The sequence below is a fragment of the Arvicola amphibius genome, chromosome 6 (genome assembly GCF_903992535.2).
Source record: "Arvicola amphibius chromosome 6, mArvAmp1.2, whole genome shotgun sequence".
Taxonomy (NCBI): Eukaryota; Metazoa; Chordata; class Mammalia; order Rodentia; family Cricetidae; genus Arvicola; species Arvicola amphibius.
In genome coordinates, this window is record NC_052052.2 from 128,928,503 (window position 1) to 128,949,920 (window position 21,418).

General features: G+C 41.0%; 1 protein-coding gene across 1 annotated transcript in view; it reads right to left on the reverse strand.

Annotated features, from left to right (window-relative positions):
- Nucleotides 1-21,418, reverse strand: part of Cdkal1 (CDK5 regulatory subunit associated protein 1 like 1) — a 511,294-nt gene that overhangs the window by 184,538 nt on the left and 305,338 nt on the right. The window contains 3 exon segments of the mRNA XM_038335499.1: nt 5,162-5,189; nt 5,192-5,267; nt 5,269-5,307. Coding sequence (XP_038191427.1) covers nt 5,162-5,189; nt 5,192-5,267; nt 5,269-5,307 — 143 coding nt within the window.

Sequence of the window (21,418 nt, forward strand, 5' to 3'; positions counted from 1 at the left end):
GTATATGAGGTCTCATAGTTTGAGACTCATTCATCATGGCAGGCGAAGGGATTGTGAAGAAGCTGGTCATGATGTGTCTGCAGTTAGGAAGTAGAGCGCGATGGAGCAGGTGTTCAGCACCTTTCACCTTGTTGCCTTTAATTAGGTGACATGGTGTTGCTCATACTAAGGGTAGGTCACCCCCACTCAGTTCATTATATCATTATATATAATTGTTATTACATGAATATGATTAGTTACGTATACCCATGTAATAACAATTATATATAATTAATATACATATACCTCACATATACTGGGACTTGTGCTTCATTACGTTTGTAGGTAACTTTTAAAGCAATAAAGCTGACAAGTTAGCCAAGACACAACTCACATTCCCAAACACTTTGGCTAAGTCTATTACCTTATATCACGTCTTAATTTATTTTTCTTTTTTCCTTCCTTCCTTCCTTCCTTCCTTCCTTCCTTCCTCCCTCCCTCCCTCCCTCCCTCCCTTCTTGCTGTGTGTGTGTGTGTGTGTGTGTATGTGTGTGTGAATTGTATGTATATAAGTTCACACGAGGAGTCAAAGGATGATTTTCAAGAATTGTTTCTCTGCTTCCAATGGGTCCTGGGATTGGCACTTGTCCAAATGAAATATATTTCCTCTGTTAAAAGTTCTGAAAATAGCAACAGAAAGAAGTGAGGAGAACACCATTTTGTAAAGCAAAAATGACAGAGATAAACTAGCGGACAAGACATCAGGGACACAAAAACAGCAACCTAGTTAGAGATATCAGAAGAACATAACCCAGGAAAGCCAGAGAAACACTTCTGAGGATGTTATTTCAGAGGAGCTGCTTCAGTGAACACAACACATCTGGAAATGCAGCTGTAGGAAACTATAACTATCTAATCCTTCTGAAGTGGGAGCTTTTATTTCTCTTAATTCTGATCACTTTATTCTGACACACATTGCTACATATATGTCATTTTTCTCTTTCTGGTTATTTTATTTCTTCTGTTTTTTGAGATAGGGTCTCATTTCACAGTCAGGTTGGCCTTGAAATTATGGTGATCCTCCGACCTCACCCTTCCAAATACTGGGGTTACAGGCATGAGTTACCATATCAAACCATCACTTACATTTCTAACACTAGAAATAAAACGAGATGGACAAGGTAGAAGAAAACACAATTTTGACATACTTCATCTTTTCCCAGTGTGTTCTGGTAATGGGCAAATGGCAACTTGGACTAAGGATAGGAAGAAAGAAATTTCAGCATGTGGATAGATTACTATGATGCTTTCCCAGAGAGGCTGGGAATGAGGAGGAATCCAACTAACGCTTTTTCTAACAAACCCCAAAGTCAGGGAATCCTAAGACAGTACATAACATAACAGAAAAAAATCCCTCAAAATGGGACGAAATACTCAAAAATTGCACAGAAAAAAAGGGAATGATTGAATTTTTATTTTTAAAATTTCAGGAATATATAAAGAAGTAAAGTGTATGATATACTTATAAAAACTAAAACAGACTAAAAACCAGAACTATGTGTATTACTTTGTTCAGCAGTTCTCTTCCGGGTTCCTACAAAGCCCACCATGCATCTCAAGAAACCATCAATCCATTTAAATAAAAGCATCTGCTGGGCTAATAAATCTGAGTAGACTTCAAGTCATATGACTCTCTGCTTGTGGCCAGCTGTTTTAAATGAGCATATCAAGTAATTTAGACACTCTTATTTTTTTTTTGCAAAAGCTGCATGATTTACTAAATTCCCATATGCCTCAACATGTGCCAACCCTACCAGGTTATCTTCATCCAGCTGCTGTTATGATAATAGCTGCCAACTTTCAAACAACTGAAGAGAATAATGAATCAGCTACGAGCGGCTCACAGGTAAACTCAGATTGCTCCAGCTAAAACATGGACCACTTTCAACTGTGAAAGAAAATTAATTAAAAAGAGCTCACCTCCACTCCACTGTGTGAGAAACAGAGCTCGGTAAAGACCTTTGAATTTGTAGCTTAAAAGCCTGCAGCTTCAGGTAAACTCCCTAAACCTGTGGGCTGCAGACTAATGCTGTAGGTTGAGGTAAAGGTTAGCTGTTTGAGGAGACAGATTGGGAAATGTTTCATCCCTCATTCACAGCATGAAGATCTATGAGCCTCACAAGGAAGGACAGAAATAAGTAATTTCTATTTGTTATAGACTCATTACAAAGGCTCCACAGATTTTAGGGGAAATGAGATATATATGAGAAAAAACATACTTATTTACATGTTATTGTCAAATAACAAAATTAATCAGTAAAATAAATAAGGGAAATAAAGCAAAGAGAAGATGAATACAACAAACACCCCAGTTTACATCAGGGTGATTTCATCATCAACTGCCGGACCACAAGTCGGGATGTGTGAAACTCTCTAAGAATGAAAATGTCACACTGAACATTAATAAATACCAGATAAAATATTATTATAATAGTATTATTGGTCTTAGAGCTGGACTTCTGTATTTCTAAAATAAGCACAAATCTATCTTGTCTTTTTTTGTTTTTTGTTTGTTTGCTTGCTTTTGTTTTTTCTCAGGGTTTCTCTATGTAACAATACGAGCTGTACTGGAACTAGCTCTTGTAGACTAGGCTGGCCTCGAACTCACAGAGATCCACCTGAATCTGCCTCCCAAGTGCTGGGATTAAAGGCGTGCACCACTACTGCTGGGCTAATAAATCTATCTTGCATAAGCCATGCTAGTTTTTAATGGGATAAGGAATTACATAATAATGAGCAACAAAAACCATGGTAAATATTCCATCTATTTCCAACTGTCCATAATAACTGAGAATTAATCACTGGATGAATGAGGTTTCTCAACGGGCTGAACAAGCTATCTTTCTGTCAGAGAATAGAGCTGTTCTGCATTGCCTTTATGAGGAGAGATGGGCTACTTCTCCCTAATTTTATGGTTCTGATGAACTTTCTAAAACCATGCAAAGATGGCTTATATTCACAGTGACAATGGCTTTATAGGGTACTTGAGATTTTCCCACCTATCTCACTGACTTTGCCATACAACTTCCAACTGTATTTCGCTTATTACCTAACTGTGAACTTCACTATACCAGGACTGCTTCTGTCCATGCTGAATGAGGATAATGCTTAGTCCATTTTAAAATCTCCTAAAGATGTAGAATGATTGCTATCATACTATATACTCCATACTTGTAGCCATCCAAAACACATGGATGCACATATGTGGGATGGAGTACATTCTCCAGATCTCCCTGTGGTGCTGAAAACACTGAAGGACCCTGTTAGAGTCTGTGGTTCAAAGATCTGAAATACGCCTTAGGAAATTACAAAAATGCCACAGATTAAGTGAGGCTACAAGGAGAAAGACTCAGATTAATTAAGTCTATGAAAAATGGCAAGGGATAACTTTCTGACATCTTAATGTGACTCACATTTGACCTATAACATGGAGGTTGGTGAAAACGTTCAAGATGTAACACATTCACCATGCTGATCTTGAGAGCAACACAAAAGGTTGGAATGAGCTGGGACTCTACTGAATATTTAGTCAGCACAGAGATTTCCCAAATGACTGAATCAGTGTTTACACACACAGAGGCAGAGCAGAGCTGGTGAGTCCTCAGTCTCATCTAATCATGGTACCCAACAGAGCACTTGGAAGGGATTCTGTTCTGTTCTGCACAAGGCAAAAACTGTTGTGTAAAATGCACGAACTGTGTACACTCTGCTGCTATATTACACATGAAAGGTAAGAAGTTTCACAGGGATAAACAACTCACTTGCTATCTGGAAATGCTCTCTAGTGTCACAGTGCTTGGAAGGACTTTATTACCTGGAGACAAGTTTACCTACAAAAGTGATCAAAATGCAAGGATAGGATATGGCATTCCACTTGGCACAAAAATCCACATTATTTAGCTTGGACCAGTTCTACTCAAGATCCAAAAGTACAGAGAGATGGAGGGGATTTGCAATGTGTTACTTTAAAGGCTGCACAGATTTAATGCTAGAATTATACAGTCCTATTCTTCCTATTCCTGACTTGAATATTTAAATAATTAGCCCTATTTGTTTGACTGCATCCTAAAGTCTTTATTTCCTGGTGATTAGAATAATCAAGACATGCCTAGAGGTGGATAGAAATGAAAAGACACGTTAAAGAAAGATGAGAAGGGAAATAAGAGAGGATCTGTAACAGTGTGCGCCATAAAAATTAGCAATAATTAAAGGTGGAAAAAATAATTGCTTACAATTTGTGTAAAGCAATCATGCCCGTGTAGGACAGGACATGGTGCAAGACCACATAATTACAAACAACAAGACGGAAACAACAGCAGTGGGGTAAGGCATAAATTATGGACAGTAGAGAAACCACACACAAATGTGCCAAAGATAAATGATCCAATCTCAGAGGTGATGATGGCGTTCCTAGATTTGAGGAGGGTCTGGGTGACCGTGGCCAGCACCTCTGTTCCTGCCTTGTCTAATCATAGAATGCATTCCGTGCTGGGAAGGGAGCTTTTGAAGAACATAATTATGGGCTGCAGTGTTTTTCTGTGGAAACGAAAATTATCATTCATGTCTGCGATTGTGTAAATATGCCTTAATTTTTGGTCAACAGCAATTTGAAGAGAAGAAAATAGAATCCTCCAGCCTCCTAGCAAACTCTAAGTACTCAAGTGAACTGCAGGGATCAGTGTTAAGAACAAGGACATTCCAGACGCTGTGAAAATGGTAGCCAGGGGAAAAATGGCCCACTCCTAGTGACAGACTTGGTCCCTTCCTCCATGTCAAAGCCAGCTCACAACTTCAAAGGGCCACATGAAAAGAGACTTTAAGGGCTAGTGACGAGGAGGGACAGTTTTTAACTAGCTGGCCAGGTATGAAAACAATCATAATTTGAACTGCTGTGGGAGGGTGGGAAAGCTTACTCAATCAACAGAGCGCTTTGTACCACACATGGAGGGGAGAGCAGAAACCACATCAAGGGCCCCAAGGAAACTGGAGGCTCTGAGAGCTTCTGGACTTCGGCCCTTTGCCACACACCTTAACTGCAAGGCTGCCGTATGTACCCTGCTGCCACCACACCTCAGGAAGGAAAGAAAGAAACGGTTATTTTCCAAAGTGCTAACCGGCTTACTTCTCCTTGAGAAAATCCACAACTCTTTGAAGTCGGCCACGCAGTACTCTCTTTTCATGTCCATGAGCACGCTGTCGGAGGCGGACTGCACTGGGATGTGGAGAAAACGCGTAGACTCTGGGGTGGTTGAGGATTTTCGCCATTTCCTGAGAGAGAGAGGGTAGGAAAAAACATTCATCACTTTAATGAATCTGAGGCAGCCTTTCCCTCAGATCTACACATACAAGTGCTGGTGAACAAATACGTGAGAACAGGCTGATCATTCTGACTCTGATGTAGGCATCAGTGGGCACTGCTCCACGGGCCACGAGATTTCTGGAATAGCTTTTGGAGGGTCCCACGGGAGAACTGCTAATTTGTTTCACTGTTTTTTTTTTTTTTTTTTTTTTTGCAATTATTTTAAAAAAAGATGTGAAATCAGATAAAGCCAGAGAAAAGAGTGCTTTAGAATTAACCTGCATTCCTTCATTCTCAGCTTCCTTTTCTCCTCTGGGACATTAGTAGAAGAAACTCAGTTAACTGCCTGAGACCTCATGACTTTGTTCTATTTGCATAGAGAAGATTTTATACTTCAAGAAGCTCAAAATGTATTTTAAAACACTTAAGAGAATAGGATCCACAGTTCTCCTCTTTTCTTTCCTTTTTAATTACTATTTTCTTAAATTACAATTTAGCTACTGAGAACATGTTTTGAGCATAGACAGTGGGAAAGACATGTGACACCCGACAATAAAGACAGCCAGCTTTCCATGGATATGTGAGTGTACGATGCAGCGTTCTAAAGACCAGAACCAAGTGGGAGAGAAAGGATGAGGAAGGAAAGAGATGAGGAAGGGCGATCATACAAGCTACGAGATCAAAGAGAGCAAATCTAGGAGAAACAAATTAAGCAAGCCTGTTTTCAACCTCTTCTGAGAACACAAAGTGGTGCCAGAAAGAATGAAAAGTCTAAGTCATGAAGAAATATGACCAAAAGGTACAGCTCTTTAACAGCCAGATGTGCACAGCGGTATCTAGCTCTCTCAGTACCAGAACAGTGCAGTACCCAGTACAGCAGCCTTTCATATCTCTTGTTTCTTTTAGAGCAATGTTTTGAAGGGCCTTATGGAATCACAAGCCAACTAATGCCTAGCAGTCACCCTTCAGACACTCTCAGGCCAGTCACACACGTAGACTAGCTCTGCTCTTTGCTGCCTGTTTTCCTTCCCCTGGCTGGAACATTAAGCATTCCTCGCAAAGCACAAGCAAAGAAGACAAACCTCCAATGAGCCACCGTTATTAGCAGAGACTTATTTAGTTACTCATAAACTACCTTCACTCGTGAGGCCTCTCACAGGAAATTAGTAAGCATACACACTTGGCTGTGAATAGCCTACAGAAGAGCTGAAGTTGGAGTTTCTAATGAAGAAGCAAAAATAACAAACGCAGCTCCATGGTCCAGGATGCCCTCTGTTTGAGGGGAGCACAACTTACCTGCTCTGAAGTGAAAATTTTGGCTTTTTGCTATAAGTCCTATCTGTGATGGTTTGATAGGAATGGTCCTTATAAACTTCAGAGTTTGACTGCTTGGCCCATAGGAAATGGCATTATTAGAAGGTACGGCCTCGTTGGAGTAGGTGTGGCATTGTTGGAGGAAGTGTGTTACAAAGGGGGTTTTAAGGTCTCCTATGCTCAAGCTATGCCTAGTTCAGTTCACTCCCTATTACCTTTAGGTCAAGATGCAGGACTCCCAGCACCAGTTCTGCACGAATAGTGCTATGTTTCCTGCCATGAAGATATGGACTAAACCTCTGAAACTGTAAGGCAGCCCCAGTTAAATGCTTTCCTTTATACGGGTTGACATGGTCATGGTTTCTCTTTACAGCAATAGAAACCCTAACTAAGACACTACGTTTCTGGTTTTTCTATACCAAAAAGCTTGAGAGAAAAGACCAGTAAGAAGATCTGTTTGCTCAAGGAGCAGGACTCAAAGGTTAAGATGTGCCTAGACACATCTGTTGAGCTGGGAAGTGGTATCTGAACATGCACAACGGTAGCAAGATGTAGCTACTTTTGCAGATTCTGTGCCTGGAGTTCCTCATCTGCAAAAAGAGAGATGCTGAGAACAACACCTTTCCACAGAGTCACTGGCGGACTATTAAAGGGCAGTAAGATAATTCAGATATGCTCAAACAGTGACATAAATCATGAATTACCGATAGTCTACTTCTTTAAAAGATATTGCATGGTTCCCGGGAAACAAAGCATCATAAGATTAATGGAAAGTCATCATACAGAGGAGGGATTTTTCAGTAAGTTGTTTGCTGGACTAGCAGTGACGAGGAGACACTACGTACTGAGCTGGAGAGGGGCTGTTAAATGGTGATCACAGGACTGGCATAGGAAATGCACTTCTGGAAAGCATGTGTGGGTGGACACTGACTGTGAAAGAAGGCACAGCTTTGGGCATGACCTGGTCCTAGAACAAGAAAGCCGGTGTACATATCAAAACAGTCACCAGAAGGAAGCAGTGGAAACATGGTGCCTTTTCCTTCTTTGGTTCTCCAAAAGAAGCTTTTGCTGCTAGTAGGCACCCTCTGCTTGATACTGCACCCTTCACAAACTTAGAATGTTCTATATGCCTCACCAAGGGTTCTCATGACACCAGTGATTCTTGAGGCTTTGAAATATAAAGTCAAGCAGTTGTTGAGATGTTCCAACTGCTAAAGGGTGCTTGCTGCCAAGACTGACAATCTCAGATCTGAGCTCAGTTCTTTGAGACTCACATTGTAGGAGAAGACAACGGACTTCCAAAGTTCTCCTCTGATCTACCTACCTAAACACACACACACACCCTACAAAAAAATATAAATGCAAAAAATTCCACATAGACGTAAATTAACCATAGCAGTACACACAGAGATAATATATAACATTTTGCATTGTAAATATCTAATTTTTATGGATACATAGTTAACAGTATATACTACTGGGATAGTGTAATATTTTGAAGCATACTTACATACTAATGAGATTAAAAACAGAATATATATATACACATTTGATACGAGACTTTTGATTATTGTTGAACCAGTTTGGCAAAAGAAGATCAATAGGCATCATCTTTAATTTTTAGAACAAGGGGAAAGTATATGCAAGTATGTAACACATAAACTCAAGCATGAAAAGTTGCCCCAGTGTGGAATATATCTTTATAGGTCTCTAGAAGTTCAGATCTTAAATCACCACAAAATATATCCCAATGGAAGGATTCTGAAGCCATCAATTGTGAGCTTCAACAGGAGTCTGTCGCCTGTACATAGAGCCTCGGGTCACCAAAGGAGCTTTCAGTCTAATACATAGGACTTAATACAATTGAAGACCAAGAGTGTAGTTCCATGGTGTAGCTGGGGAGAGTCCTGCATAGAGGACAGGCACATGAGGGGAATTTATACACGCACATATGAGACATGTATATGAATGTTTTGTTTCTTGAAGAGCTCGGGTAACAAACAATGTACAAAACTATTTCAAGAGAAGGTCATTTATAATTTAAGAGTTTATATGCCAAGGCTGATCACAAGATAGATGGTAACTATTTGACAGGCAGGAAGTGAAGAATGGCTGACCAGATCAATAATGCCAGTAGTTTTCTCCTGTTGCTGTTATACGAAGCTGTCTTCTTAGAAAATGGAAATTACAGCCATGTTTATTATTATTCTTGAACTCAAAATATCACGAAAAAGCAATAGACAATGTAAAAGGCCCAATTTGGAAGGGCAACCTAGTGAGTACAACACATTTGGAAAACAGCTATTATGTGTAATTTTGTTGCATTGATGTTATCATAAGCGACGCCTGGTTTTGAATATCTATACTACCACAACTCAACAAAAGCACTGTGAAGAGTATGTAAATAAGATACAAGCTGGAGAGAGCTTAGCAGCTCAGAGTACATACTTCTTACTACAGGACCTAAGTTCAGTTCCTAAGTGATGTAACTCCAGTTCCAGGGGACGCAACAACTGTTCTGACCTCCGTGGGCACTTGCACTCCTGTGCACATAACCCACACAGATACATCATAAAAATAAAATAAATTTTAACTAGGCAAGTGGTGGCACATTCGCTTATTCCCAGCACTTGAAGGCACAGGCAGGTGGATCCTCTGTGAATTCAAGGCCAGCCTGGTCTACAGAGTGAGTTCCAGGACAGGCTCCAAAGCTACACAGAGAAACCCTGTCTTGAAAAACTTACCCCCAATAGATAGACAGACAGAGAGACAGAATACGTCTCTAAAGAAAAGAGTCTAAAAGCCACCTGTGTCTGAGAAAAGGGTGACGTTTAGAGTCTAAAAGCCACCTGAGTCTGAGAAAAAGGTTGACGTTTATCTTCCTGTGTCGAGAAAAAGGTGACGTCAATCTTCCCTGAGTCTGAGAAAAGGTGACGTCATCTTCCTGAGTCTGAGAAAAGGGTGACGTCATCTTCCTGAGTCTGCACTACCTCACTCACTTCCGCCGCCCATGCCCTGCAATCCGAACAATTTCATTTTTCTTTAAAGCTGAATAAAATTCCATTGTGTATGTCATGTTTTTATGACCTGCTCATCAGCTGATTGACATTTAGGCTGTTTCCATGACCTAACTATTGTAAGCAGAGTAGAAATGAACCTGCTGTTTTAACTGTGATGATACATATATTAGCCACTTTCATTACAGATACAATCCAAATGTCATTAAGTATAGCCACGAAGTCATACAACTGTCACATATCATGTGTGTCCCAAAAGTCTTACCTTCCCAAACTAAAGTGTGCACATTCAAGATCAAGGCCACATTCCCTCCCATGTGGTCTCTGGTAACTACCTTTCTCCTTTTGGTCTACGACTGTGAGGACTCCAATCAACCCATATGTATGGAACCACACAGTCTGTGATTGCTTCTTCTCTGGCATATGTTATTTAACAGACCCTTCCAAAGTCATTTTTTATGTAGCGATTTACAGCCTTGCTTTCTTGCTCTTTTAGGTGGCTGATGGCGCTACTTCCTTGGTCAGAGGATATTATACAGATTCCAGGTACTATTTCCCTGTCCTGCAATTACATTACATGTCTTCATACTCAAAGGGCTACAAACACCATCTTACTTCTCTTTTCATGTCACTGCTCTCTAAATTATATCTCAATCAAGTATCAAAATGTTTTAAGGGAATGTTGCACTATACCATATATTTGACCATACAATTTGGGGGATACAACCTGTGGTACATGATTCCGTTCCAGGGAGCACTGAAAACAATTGCAAGAGAATATCCAAGAAAAGCAGTGCCCCAGTGCTAGGCAATTCCATTTACTGGTGTCACTGCAACACTAGCAAAGTCATGCATGCCCTCACAGAAGACAACCAGGAACATATCTCATCCATGGCTTTATTAATAGCATCAGTGCAGCACTGAGTCAATCAGAGCAGCGCCCACATTTCCTCTCAGCAAGTGAGCAATCAATCACCATAATAGCATCAGAAAGTGAAGGAGAGAGCTTGTGCAGGGGAATCCCCAGTCCCTGGTGTTCCACCATGAGAAAGGACTGGATATTGTGAAACAGGATTCGAATATGCATTTGAACTAGATAGCTTCATCGTAACAGAATGGTGGTTTTAGACTACAAAGAGTTAACATTTTCAGAATTTGAGCTAAAATAGGTTGAGGAAAAGTGTTCATCCTAATTAGTTTTCAGAGAAATGCTTAAGGACCTCAGCACACCTTCATCTTCCTGCATCTCAGTGTCAGGGCCAAGACCACACTTTACATTACAAAGATAAAAACACAATTTCCATACTAATGTCAAAATGCTAAAATCTGAAAACACACACACATTCACACTTTATTTTTACCTGATTAAGTGTTTACTGTATGTTCAAGTTATTCTTCTGCTCTCTTAAGAAATCAAAAGTGGGACAGTGGAAGGGAAATGGGGTGGTGAATCGAGAAAAAGGTAGGAAGAGAAACGAGGTGAACATGGTCACAAGTCAATTGTATGGATGAATAAGCCTCAAAGAATAAAATACTACATTAAAACAGAAATCAAAAGTAAGTTCTAATATCCTGACTGGGGACACGTTGCAGAATCTTTGTTTATCTTAAAATTCATGGAGCTGAACACAACCAAAACAGTCGATTTCACTTTATAATTCGTTTTAAAATAAAACAAAGAGCCTAACAGGAAAATGTGTTCTGATCTGCACACTCTATATGATGAAAAGATATACTTTTAAGGAGGAATAATCCTTTTTAATTACCATTTTTAAATTTTTGAAAAGGTGGAGGCTCCTACACACACCATAAGCAATCAATAACTGACCAGTTTAATGAGTAAGGGCAAGCTAGTTAAATTAAGCATTCAGCCGAGCAGCTCAACTGGCTTCTATTAAACATGACATAAATAATTAAAGAATCTAATGGAAAGCAGATGCTAAAGATAGTTTTTAAAATATTTACATCATTTATCTCTTCTCTGATTATCCAATTTGAGGCTTACCTCAGAAACATTTGTTTCACATTTTAGGCAAAACACATATTTTGGTCTAGTAATTTACCCACTCTGGCTATAAGTTACTTGCTATGGAAATGATATCGCTAAACAAGTCACTTACTCAACATCAGATTATGTTCCAGCATTAGCCATGCAAAGCAGATAGTGGCTTTCTCTGCATTTTCAGAAATGAGTACATAGGGAACTGCCTAGTTTGACAGTGGTGCACGATTGTGTCAGGTGCTCTACAGAAACGTTCAAAGCACACAACTCAACTCCGTCCAACATTCTCCAAACAGAAGGCACGTGGCTCTGGCAGTGGCTGTGTTCCCACTGGTCAAATATTCCAGGAGCAGTGACCCTCTGACTCGGCCATGAAATAAGGACAGAAAACTTCAGGTGTGTACTTCATTTCCACCTCGAGTCTATGGCAGAAGCGACTTAGCTTTGAACAACCATCCAGGAAGAATTACTGTATAGCAAGAGCAGGGGTAAATTTGCTGGGTAGCTTACTTTGATTTAGTGGTTCATTCCTTGTACAACATGCTGTGTGTCATCCTTCCGGGTGTGACGCTTGATTAGGCTAAGGGGTATCCACCAAAAACTGGCAAAATATGCCTTGCCAAGATTTAGAGGAAAAACAAAGACTTTGACAAAAGTAGTTCCAGCAGATATTAGATTTAAAACATCAGCATAACAATAAAGCACATTCATCAGAGCACAGCATCATCTGATCTGCTAGGGACTCAACTGAACACACTATACAAGGGGAAATACCCTCAAGTACCAGCTGCTGGAGGCCTCCTCTGTCCCAGATAAAAGCAGTTGCTTTCTATCTCAACAGGGACTCTTGAGCATGCACTACACTCCTTGTGTGATTCTAGTGGCTTCTACTTGCATCTTATCAGACAGGAATTCCACCCAGGCATCTCAGGAACCACCTCACATCCTTCTCATATCAAAGAGAGGGAGGCACAGGGCAAAAAAGATTCTAGGTTCTGAGCTAGAACTTGAGAGTCACCAGGAAGATATATTTGGTTAACACTAAGAGAGAACTTGACTCTCTCTTGAGGACCTTGGACCCATGGCAGGATTTATTTTCTGCACTCTTTGCTGAGGCAACCATACTGACCACACTCACTGTCTTGGATGTATCTTCCTCTCTTTTTTCTCAATGTTTCTGTTTAAGCTTTATCTTTAATAGAACCCAGTTCTGCTTTCCTGTACCAAATAATCCTGATTCCTTTCAGCATTGAAGCTATTCAGAATCCCTCCTAGTTGATGTCCCTAAAGGCATGGCGGAACTAACCCCTAAGGCTACTGAGGGGGGCAATGTGGAGCTGTCTGTTCCTTTACCACTGACAAAAGAGCATCCTTGTGTACAAGATTATCTGAGTCACACTCATGATCTCAGCTGAGCACAAACCTAGGCAGGAGTTTTCCTTTACAGAATCTAAGATCAGAACACATAGCACAATGGTGCAGCTGGCATCAAACCTGTGCTCTGGCCTACCTGTGCATATGTCAGTCAGACAGCAGCAGACTGGAAAGTCATTGAGGATGACCCCCTCCTTACATGCAGCAACTTCTAAACCCAGAAGCTGAAATCATGGGCTACTGATACTGTTCAGTCTGTTCAAAGGTATGTGATGGAGTCCAGCTCTTGGCCAGAGGAAGACATGGCATTCTTAGCTGCTAGATATAAAGGACACTGCTGTCTTTCCCTTAAGAATGATCCAGACCTGGTGTGAGGCTCCTAGTGCTTAGGAAGCAGAGGTAGGCAGATCTCTGTGAGCTCAAGGCCATTCTGAGCTACATAGTGAATTCCAGGACAAGACAGCGGAGGTACACAGTGAGATTCTGTCTAAAGGAAAAAGAGAAAAAAAGTAAATCCAATCACAACAAACAGACCAGTTTTCCTCAGGAAAGCTCTCTGCTCTAGACATAATATAAAGGACTAGAGATGTAACTCAGTGTAGAACATTTGCCTAACATGGAGATGGCCCCAAGTTCAATGCTCGTAAAACACAGACACACTAGGACAGACAGACAGACAGACAGACAGACACGACACACTTAAAAATGTAGGTTAATATAGTGGTCTCGGGCTATTATCTATACTTATGCTAACAGAGTTTTCCTAAGCATAGCCATTTAGCCACTGTCCTCTCACCTGAGGGTGCCTCCTATTATAATTTAATAAACTTTCTGCCTGTTGTCTATACATGTCTGCATGTCTCATCTGAATTCATGTGACAGATCACAAGGTCTGGGAACCTGACAGAAGGTGTGAGAAATCCCAGTAACATTACCTCACCAACCTACATTAGTTTCCTGAGGAATAGCCAAGTAAACGTGCACAAAACGGCTAACAATAAATCATGTATGGGAGATGGAGGGATAGCTCAGAGGTTAAGAGCACTTGCTGCTCTTGCAGAGGATCCAGTTAGATTCCCATAAAGCAGCTCACAACTGTAACTACAGTTCCAAGGAACTACCCTCTTCTGGTATCCATGGCACACACATATGGTACACAGATGTACATGCAGCCAAGACACCCATACACATAAAAACAGATGGATAAAAAACATAAAATAAAATAAAACATGTCTGGGAGGCAGGGACAAAGGCAATGCTGGCCAGAGTAAGGAGATCCAGATGTGCCTTGACTCGGGGTGGGATTACACTCCTTGGCCCCACAGTGACTACCTGAAGTGAAAAAGTGCATTTAGCAATCTGCCCCAATCACAGCTTAGCACTCTGGAGTACTCATGTGCCCTTGATGCCATAGACTGACTGAGGTCTGTGGCTCACTCTATGCCCAGCAAAACCCAAGAGAGCATCATAGTTACAATCATCAAGAGAAGAGCTCAGCATTTCCGCAGCTAACTCGCAGCTCGGGCAATCGAAGAGCCCACACTTGGTAACAGCCTTCTGGCTGGATTATAAAATGTAAGTCAGAAACTCTGCAAAGAACAACCAGGCACAAGATAACCAAAGGGGACCAGGGTTTAGAGGGGCCACTAATACATGTGCTGCTTACAGGGTCTTGCTGGACTGAAACTATCACATGGCAGATCAAGAGTATCCAGGTGACCTGGTCTCCTCCAATGAAGAACCACGTTTTTATCCTAGGCACCCTCTACCCTGTCATCTCCAAAGGCCACACCTGCAAAAGTCCAGATATGATGCCCCCTTATTAGTACGTCAGGGATTAGGATTCACTTTCAACAGAAGGGGACCCCCAAGGGGGGGAACTCTACCCTATGGACTCAAAGTAACAAATTAGTAAACAGCATATATTTCTCAAGGCTGAAAGCGGCTATGCTCTGTCTTTTGCATATGACGCCAATCTGGTCCAACTGCCCTCCCACATCAGTGCTTTCACCGGAGCTGAAGTAAAGGAAGCCCAGGTCTGACAGGTGGCTGGTGAGTCTATGACACTGTGTCCGCCTATCTTGTGAGATTCTAATCTACTGCTCTTTAAACGAAGTGGGCTCCACAGATAGAGTTCAGGGGCTTCTGAGAACAGTAACAAAGTTCAGTCCTAGAGATAAAGATAAATCATATTTTGTGTGCATTGTGTGTGTGTGTGTGTGCCTGTATGCCTGTGTGCCCATACCAGAGCCAGATGATTTTGTGGGATGCTTTTTTTGGCTATCTTGCTTTAAGAGACAAGATCTCTCAGTGAACCTAGAACTCATAAGGGTGGGCAAGACGGCTTGCCAGTAAACCTTGAGTTTCTGTCCGGGTAGACTTTACCTAAAAACTAGGAACTGCCCTCCTCCTGCAATCCCCTTGTCACCTCACACTTTATACTTGTTGTCTACTGAGTAGCAATGAGCACCAGCAGCTCAATGTTTCTAAGACTGGACATCCTAGGGATCAAATCAGTATTCACAGACACACAAGTTTTATCTTGACTCTTTCTGGCACTAGGTATTAATAAATCTCAACTGTAGATTGTTTATTCTAAAACTTCTGCATATCAAAGCAAGTGTGATACTATTTTATAAGGCATTACTCAACAATAATACAATTATTTATAAATATGAAGCACTAATTATGAATAATACCAACGCCAGAAGCCTGCAAATGTCCCTTAGAGTTTCACAACAATGCCCTTTAAAAACAATTTGTACTGCCGGGCGGTGATGGCGCACACCTTAATCCCAGGACTCGGGAAGCAGAGGCAGTCGATCTCTGAGTTCAAGGCCAGCCTGGTCTACAAGAGCTAGTTCCAGGACAGGCTCTAGAAACTACAGGGGAAACCCTGTCTCGAAAAACAAAACAAAAAACAAACAAACAACAACACAAAACCAATTTGTACCTCTATACCAGAGATTAAGCTAATTCGTTTCAGAGCATATTCCATAGAATATATGGTTTAACTATTCTGTTTACATTGTATTGTCTGCAGCACAGATAATACTTGCAATGGAAAAAAATACAGTAAGACTTACACAGAAGAAATAACCTAGAGGAGGACTCAGGTCACATGAATGAGTTCCTGTGCTCACAGGACAGGACAGAAGCCTGGTTCTAGGCCTCTCTGACACAGACTTAGATAAATGTGACACAGTTGTCACAGTGGCATGCGATGATTAATCCAAACATCCGGTGATGAGATGACATCGACAGGTCTCTGATGGGCTTTTTCTGTTTTTATGTTCCAAACTAGAGTCAACCAAAGTGACTTTAAATAGATTTTCAGAAGGCTCAAAATTAGAGATGGAAAGGAATATTGGTTTATATATATTTATATATATTTAAGATATATGTCAGCATGATCTTCAAACTGGTGTTCTTTCTCTACAAAGAGTCGATATGAATGGACTGACCCATAATTCATTTAACTCCTCAGAAGAGTGACAGCCCTGACCTGATCCAAAGCCTCTAGTTCTGTGACTAGGCACACAATTAACAATCAGGTGGAAGGACGTTAAAATAAACCCATTATAGATGTACGAACCACGCCGGACTAGAAGTGAAGAATACTAAATCTGCATTTAGTCCATGACAGTAAAACCATCCCTTCTAGGCTGCACAAGATGCTTTCCATTGTGGAGGGCTTTCCCCAAACGATCAGTGTTTTTATACACCTTACTTACAAACTATGGACGGGTATAGCAATTTATTTCTAGTTTGGTCTCCTTTCGATATAGTAAAGAAATATCAATAGCAGTGATCAATCATCTAACTAATACATGTGCAAAGATAAAGAAGTCCTTGGAAGGGCACATTAACCATCTAGTAAACGAAGGCTCACTATGTAGGAGGCCAACAGTAGCATCAGCAACACAAAGGCAGAAACCAGAGAACATAAGCATATGTTAGAACAGGAACAAAATATGCAATGAGGTTTTAAATAAAACTTATCAGTTTAATGCAGGAAAAGAAAAAATAATTGTCACAGGCAATATGCAGCTTATGAAGTGTCCATTTTTGTGAGGTAATCGCAGAGTTCCAAGTATGTAATGAAATAACTATTTTATCTGTTAATCTCTCTACTTTTCCATGATGGAGACTTAATTAGCAGTGATCTCTGCTGCCAGTCACTGACTAATGCCACAAATTCCTCCTGCAAGGCTCTAATAGGGCAGATGGCATCGTCAGTGATTGATGGCACCTTTGATGTGAAACACAAAAGTTAAGGAAGAAAATTGATTTAACCTCACACATGAACGGCCTGACAAACAGGCCACCCTCTCCAGACACAAACAACACTTCTGATGGCAGAAGGAACAGTAGGGCAAAGATCTCTGAAAGTCCACATATCCATCCAAACAATAAAGTCGGTGTCAAAATGTATCATAATCATATTTTAAAGAATGCAGGACATTACCAGAGGCTTACAGAAGCCTAGAGTGTCTTTAATCCAGAAACATGAATGAAGTATAGTAAGAACCATATGCTATCTTTCCAACCTACCTTATACATATCCCCCACCTTTGTTCCATGTACCCTTGAAGAGCAATGGCCTTCTCTCAGCGTAAACACCCACAGCCTGTCAGGAAGCAGAGCTCCTTCAAAGTCTCATTCCAGAAAACTGCCACTATTTGGCCAGTGTGTCTGCAATAGCTTGCTTGTTTAACAAGACCTGGCGTTCACCCAGTGAGAAGAGCCTTTGGCCAGGGCATTTGTCAAAAATAATCAGTTGCCAGTGTTTAACATCATGGTTCCTGAGGCTGTGAAGAACAGTTGGGAACAAACAATAAGCAAACCAAGAGGCTTAAAAGAAAAAGTAGAGGATGTGGTATTCATGGGGGACTTGAGAAAGCACAGACATACTCGTGTGACTTAGAAGGCTGACATGCACAGGACTCTCTCTGACCTCTGGACTCTCTCCCCTAACTCTGACAGCCCCCACCCCCTCCCTCCCTCCTCCCTCCTCCCTCCCTCCCTCCCTACCTCTCCCTCCCTCCCTTCCTCCCTCCCTTCCCCCTCTCTCTATGTGTGTGTGTGTGTGTGTGTGTGTGGTGTGTCATGTGTGTGTGTAGTGGTGTGTATGGGTGTGTGTGTGGTGGTGCTCACACATGCATGTGCTCATTCACTCAGGTTATAAATATGCGTATTAAAGACTTGCAGAGGTGCCAAGCTCTCACCTTCTCTAAATCTGAGACATTCTACAAGAAGCGAGGCAAAGAAAACTCCAATTATAAATAACCTATCTGACTGAGCAATGGAGGCACAGAGTAACGCTCACATAGGACCCCTATGCAAAAGCCAGGAAATTATGGCTCTGAGTATTTATGAAAACATTTTTGTTAAATGCGAAAATACACAAGAACTCTATAGTACAGGCGTTACAAATTAATTCTGTAAAGCATCAATAAGCAACAACAATACCAAGACCTAGAGTGGTTAAGTGCTTGTTTTCCAGAGCTAATGCCTCAGGTGTTTCTAATGTCTAGTTCTCAAAAACAGCAACCAAATTCTCCCTGTGAGTATCTGGTTAAACACAGGGCAAAGGTACTCAATAGAAAGAGACTGAGAAAGGCCAGAAATTAAACTCAATACACAAAGACTTTCATCAGCATTTAAAATATAGTCAGTCAAAGAACTAAAGAAAAACATTCCTACAGAACTACATGAAAGCTGGATAATAATATCCCACTAAATAAAAAGTGCCATGAGTAAGATAAATCTCTCTCTCTCTCTCTCTCTCTCTCTCTCTCTCTCTCTCTCTCTCACACACACACACACACACACACACACACACTAAAATTTCAGTGTGAAAAGTTTATGAGCTGAAATAATAGTTCACTTCAATTTTTCAGGATGTGTGAACTGGCAGAAGAGTTGATAAATTCAACATCAGGTTAATTGAGGCCCGAGGGACACAAAGAAGAAAAATTTCAGAAAAATGAACATGTGGGATTTCCGTGAAGGCCAGTCACTGGCCACCAAGCACACTGGAATACACATAATGGGACTATTTCAGAAGAACAATAAATGTAAGGAGAAAGAACATGTGGACAATAATGTCAATACCTTCTTATTGGAAAAAGAGAATCCGAAGAGGAACGGTAGGTTCTCGCTTCCTTGAAGTAGGATCTAGACCTCCATACATCACAATCAAGTCAGTGAAGGTCAAGTACAGACAAGTACTGAGGGTGTCATCAACAGAATCAGTTCAGCATGTACAAGGAGCTCTTGGTAAGATGAATGGTTGATTATTTGAATCAAAAGAAAGTAGATGCAAGAAATCATTGGGATAAAAGAAGAAGACCATCAACCAAAAATTCTATATCTGAGCAGTCCCTCAAACATGAAGGAATACAGATAATGATAGGATCTGTATTATAGACTTGCCTTCCTAATAATACAAAAAAAAAAAAAGACCTTTAGGTTGAAAGGAAAGGAAGCTGAAAGAAGCCTCCAGCCTACATGAAGAAATAAAAAGCAGCAGTAAGGATCACTATGTAGTTATGGAGACTGGATGAATGTGCCAGCACGTGGGAGATGCAGCCTTGAGGGTGGCAACATGAGGCCTGAGGGAAGAAAAAGCCTTAGTAGCAGTGCTCTAATACTGATAAAGCCAAGCTGACTTAAACCCAAACTAGACTGATGCAAATTAAGACACCTCAATCTCTAAAGAAATCACTTAAAATATAATACAGTGAACACAGCAAAGGGGAGAAAGCAGGACAATGGACAACACAGGCCATGTACTGAGCAGGCTGTGCCTTGAACTGGGGCCTAGAAAAGAAGTCCTAAGCCCTGTCCCTGTCAATGAGACTTTTTTTTTTTTTTTTTTTAAAAAAAAAAAAAAGAGTGTGCTATAGACATAATCAAGTGAAAACAGAGTCACACTGAATTCCATGCCCAGGAACTAGTGCTTCAGAAGAGGGTGTGGTGTTACAGAGACAGCGAGACAAAACCATCTACAGACTCAGGCCTGACTAACATGATCCATCCAAGATCTCCAGCAGCAAGCAGAAATTAGGACTGACATGACTCTCCCCACAGCCCTCCACAGGAACTAACTCTCTTAACTTAAAACTCAATTAGAAATTTAGCCTCCAGAATCATGAGAGAATTCATTTCTGATTATTTTGTTTTGCTTTTGAGACAAAGTTTCATGTGGCCCAGGATGGCCTGGAAATCCGAATTGCTAAGCAAGGGCAGAAGAGGGTTCAGTAACACTCGTTCTTCTCCTCCAGAGGACCCACACTGATTTGCGAAGGCTCAAAACCACCCACAAGTCCAGCTCTAAAGGATCCAAACTGCTATGTAGCTGAGGATGACCATGGACTTCCTATCCTCCAGCCTCCACCTCCCATGTGATAGGATTATGGGCATGCAGTGCTGGGGATCTAAGCCAAGGCAGACTCTACCAGCTGAGTAATAGCACCAACCTAGTTTCTGTTACTAGCAACCTAGTTTTATGGAACTTAACCATAGCAGCTAAACATAAAGGCACCGAGGAGAAGCTGAAAAGCATAAAATTAATAAATTGACATATAGAAGCTAAATCAACTTAATGTTATATCTAACATTTAAACTGACCAAAACAGAGAGATTCAACATGACACTACAAGACCATAGTGGGTATTAAGCTTGTTTTGACATATTTTAACTTGTAAACTATGAGGATTTCTCCTTTTTTTTCTTTATTTAAAGACAGAATCCCTTTATATAGACCCAACTGGCCCTAAACTGGTAGCAACACTGCCTCAGACCCCAGTGTGTGCTAACACATTCACCAAGATTACTTCTTTGTTGCCAACTGGTAGAGCCACATTCACCCAAAATATGTCCCCATTCCCAGGCAGCACACTTCCCATGGTGATTTTAAGACCACTATAGCACACGCCATAAAAAGAATCCAATTCTCTCTTGTGCTGGTCAGTTTTACATCAACTTGACACAAGCTATATTCCTCAGGGAAGAGAGACTCTGCAAAGAGAAAATGCCTCCACCATATTTGTCTACAATCAAGTATTTAGCATATTTTGTTAATTAATGATTGATGAAGGAAGGCCCTGTCCACTGCGAGGAGTAGGTAGGTAGGGCCAAGTATTAAGAAAACAGTCTGACTAAAACAAAAGGAGCATGCCAGCAAGCTTGGTTTCTCCTTCAGTTCTGCATCCAGGTAGGTGCTTTGACTTCCTTCAGTGACAAACTGAAACCCACACACACACACACAGAGAGAGAGAGAGAGAGAGAGAGAGAGAGAGAGAGAGAGAGAGAGAGAGAGAGAGAGAGAGAGAGAGAGAGAGAGAGAGAGAGAGAGAGAGAGAGCAG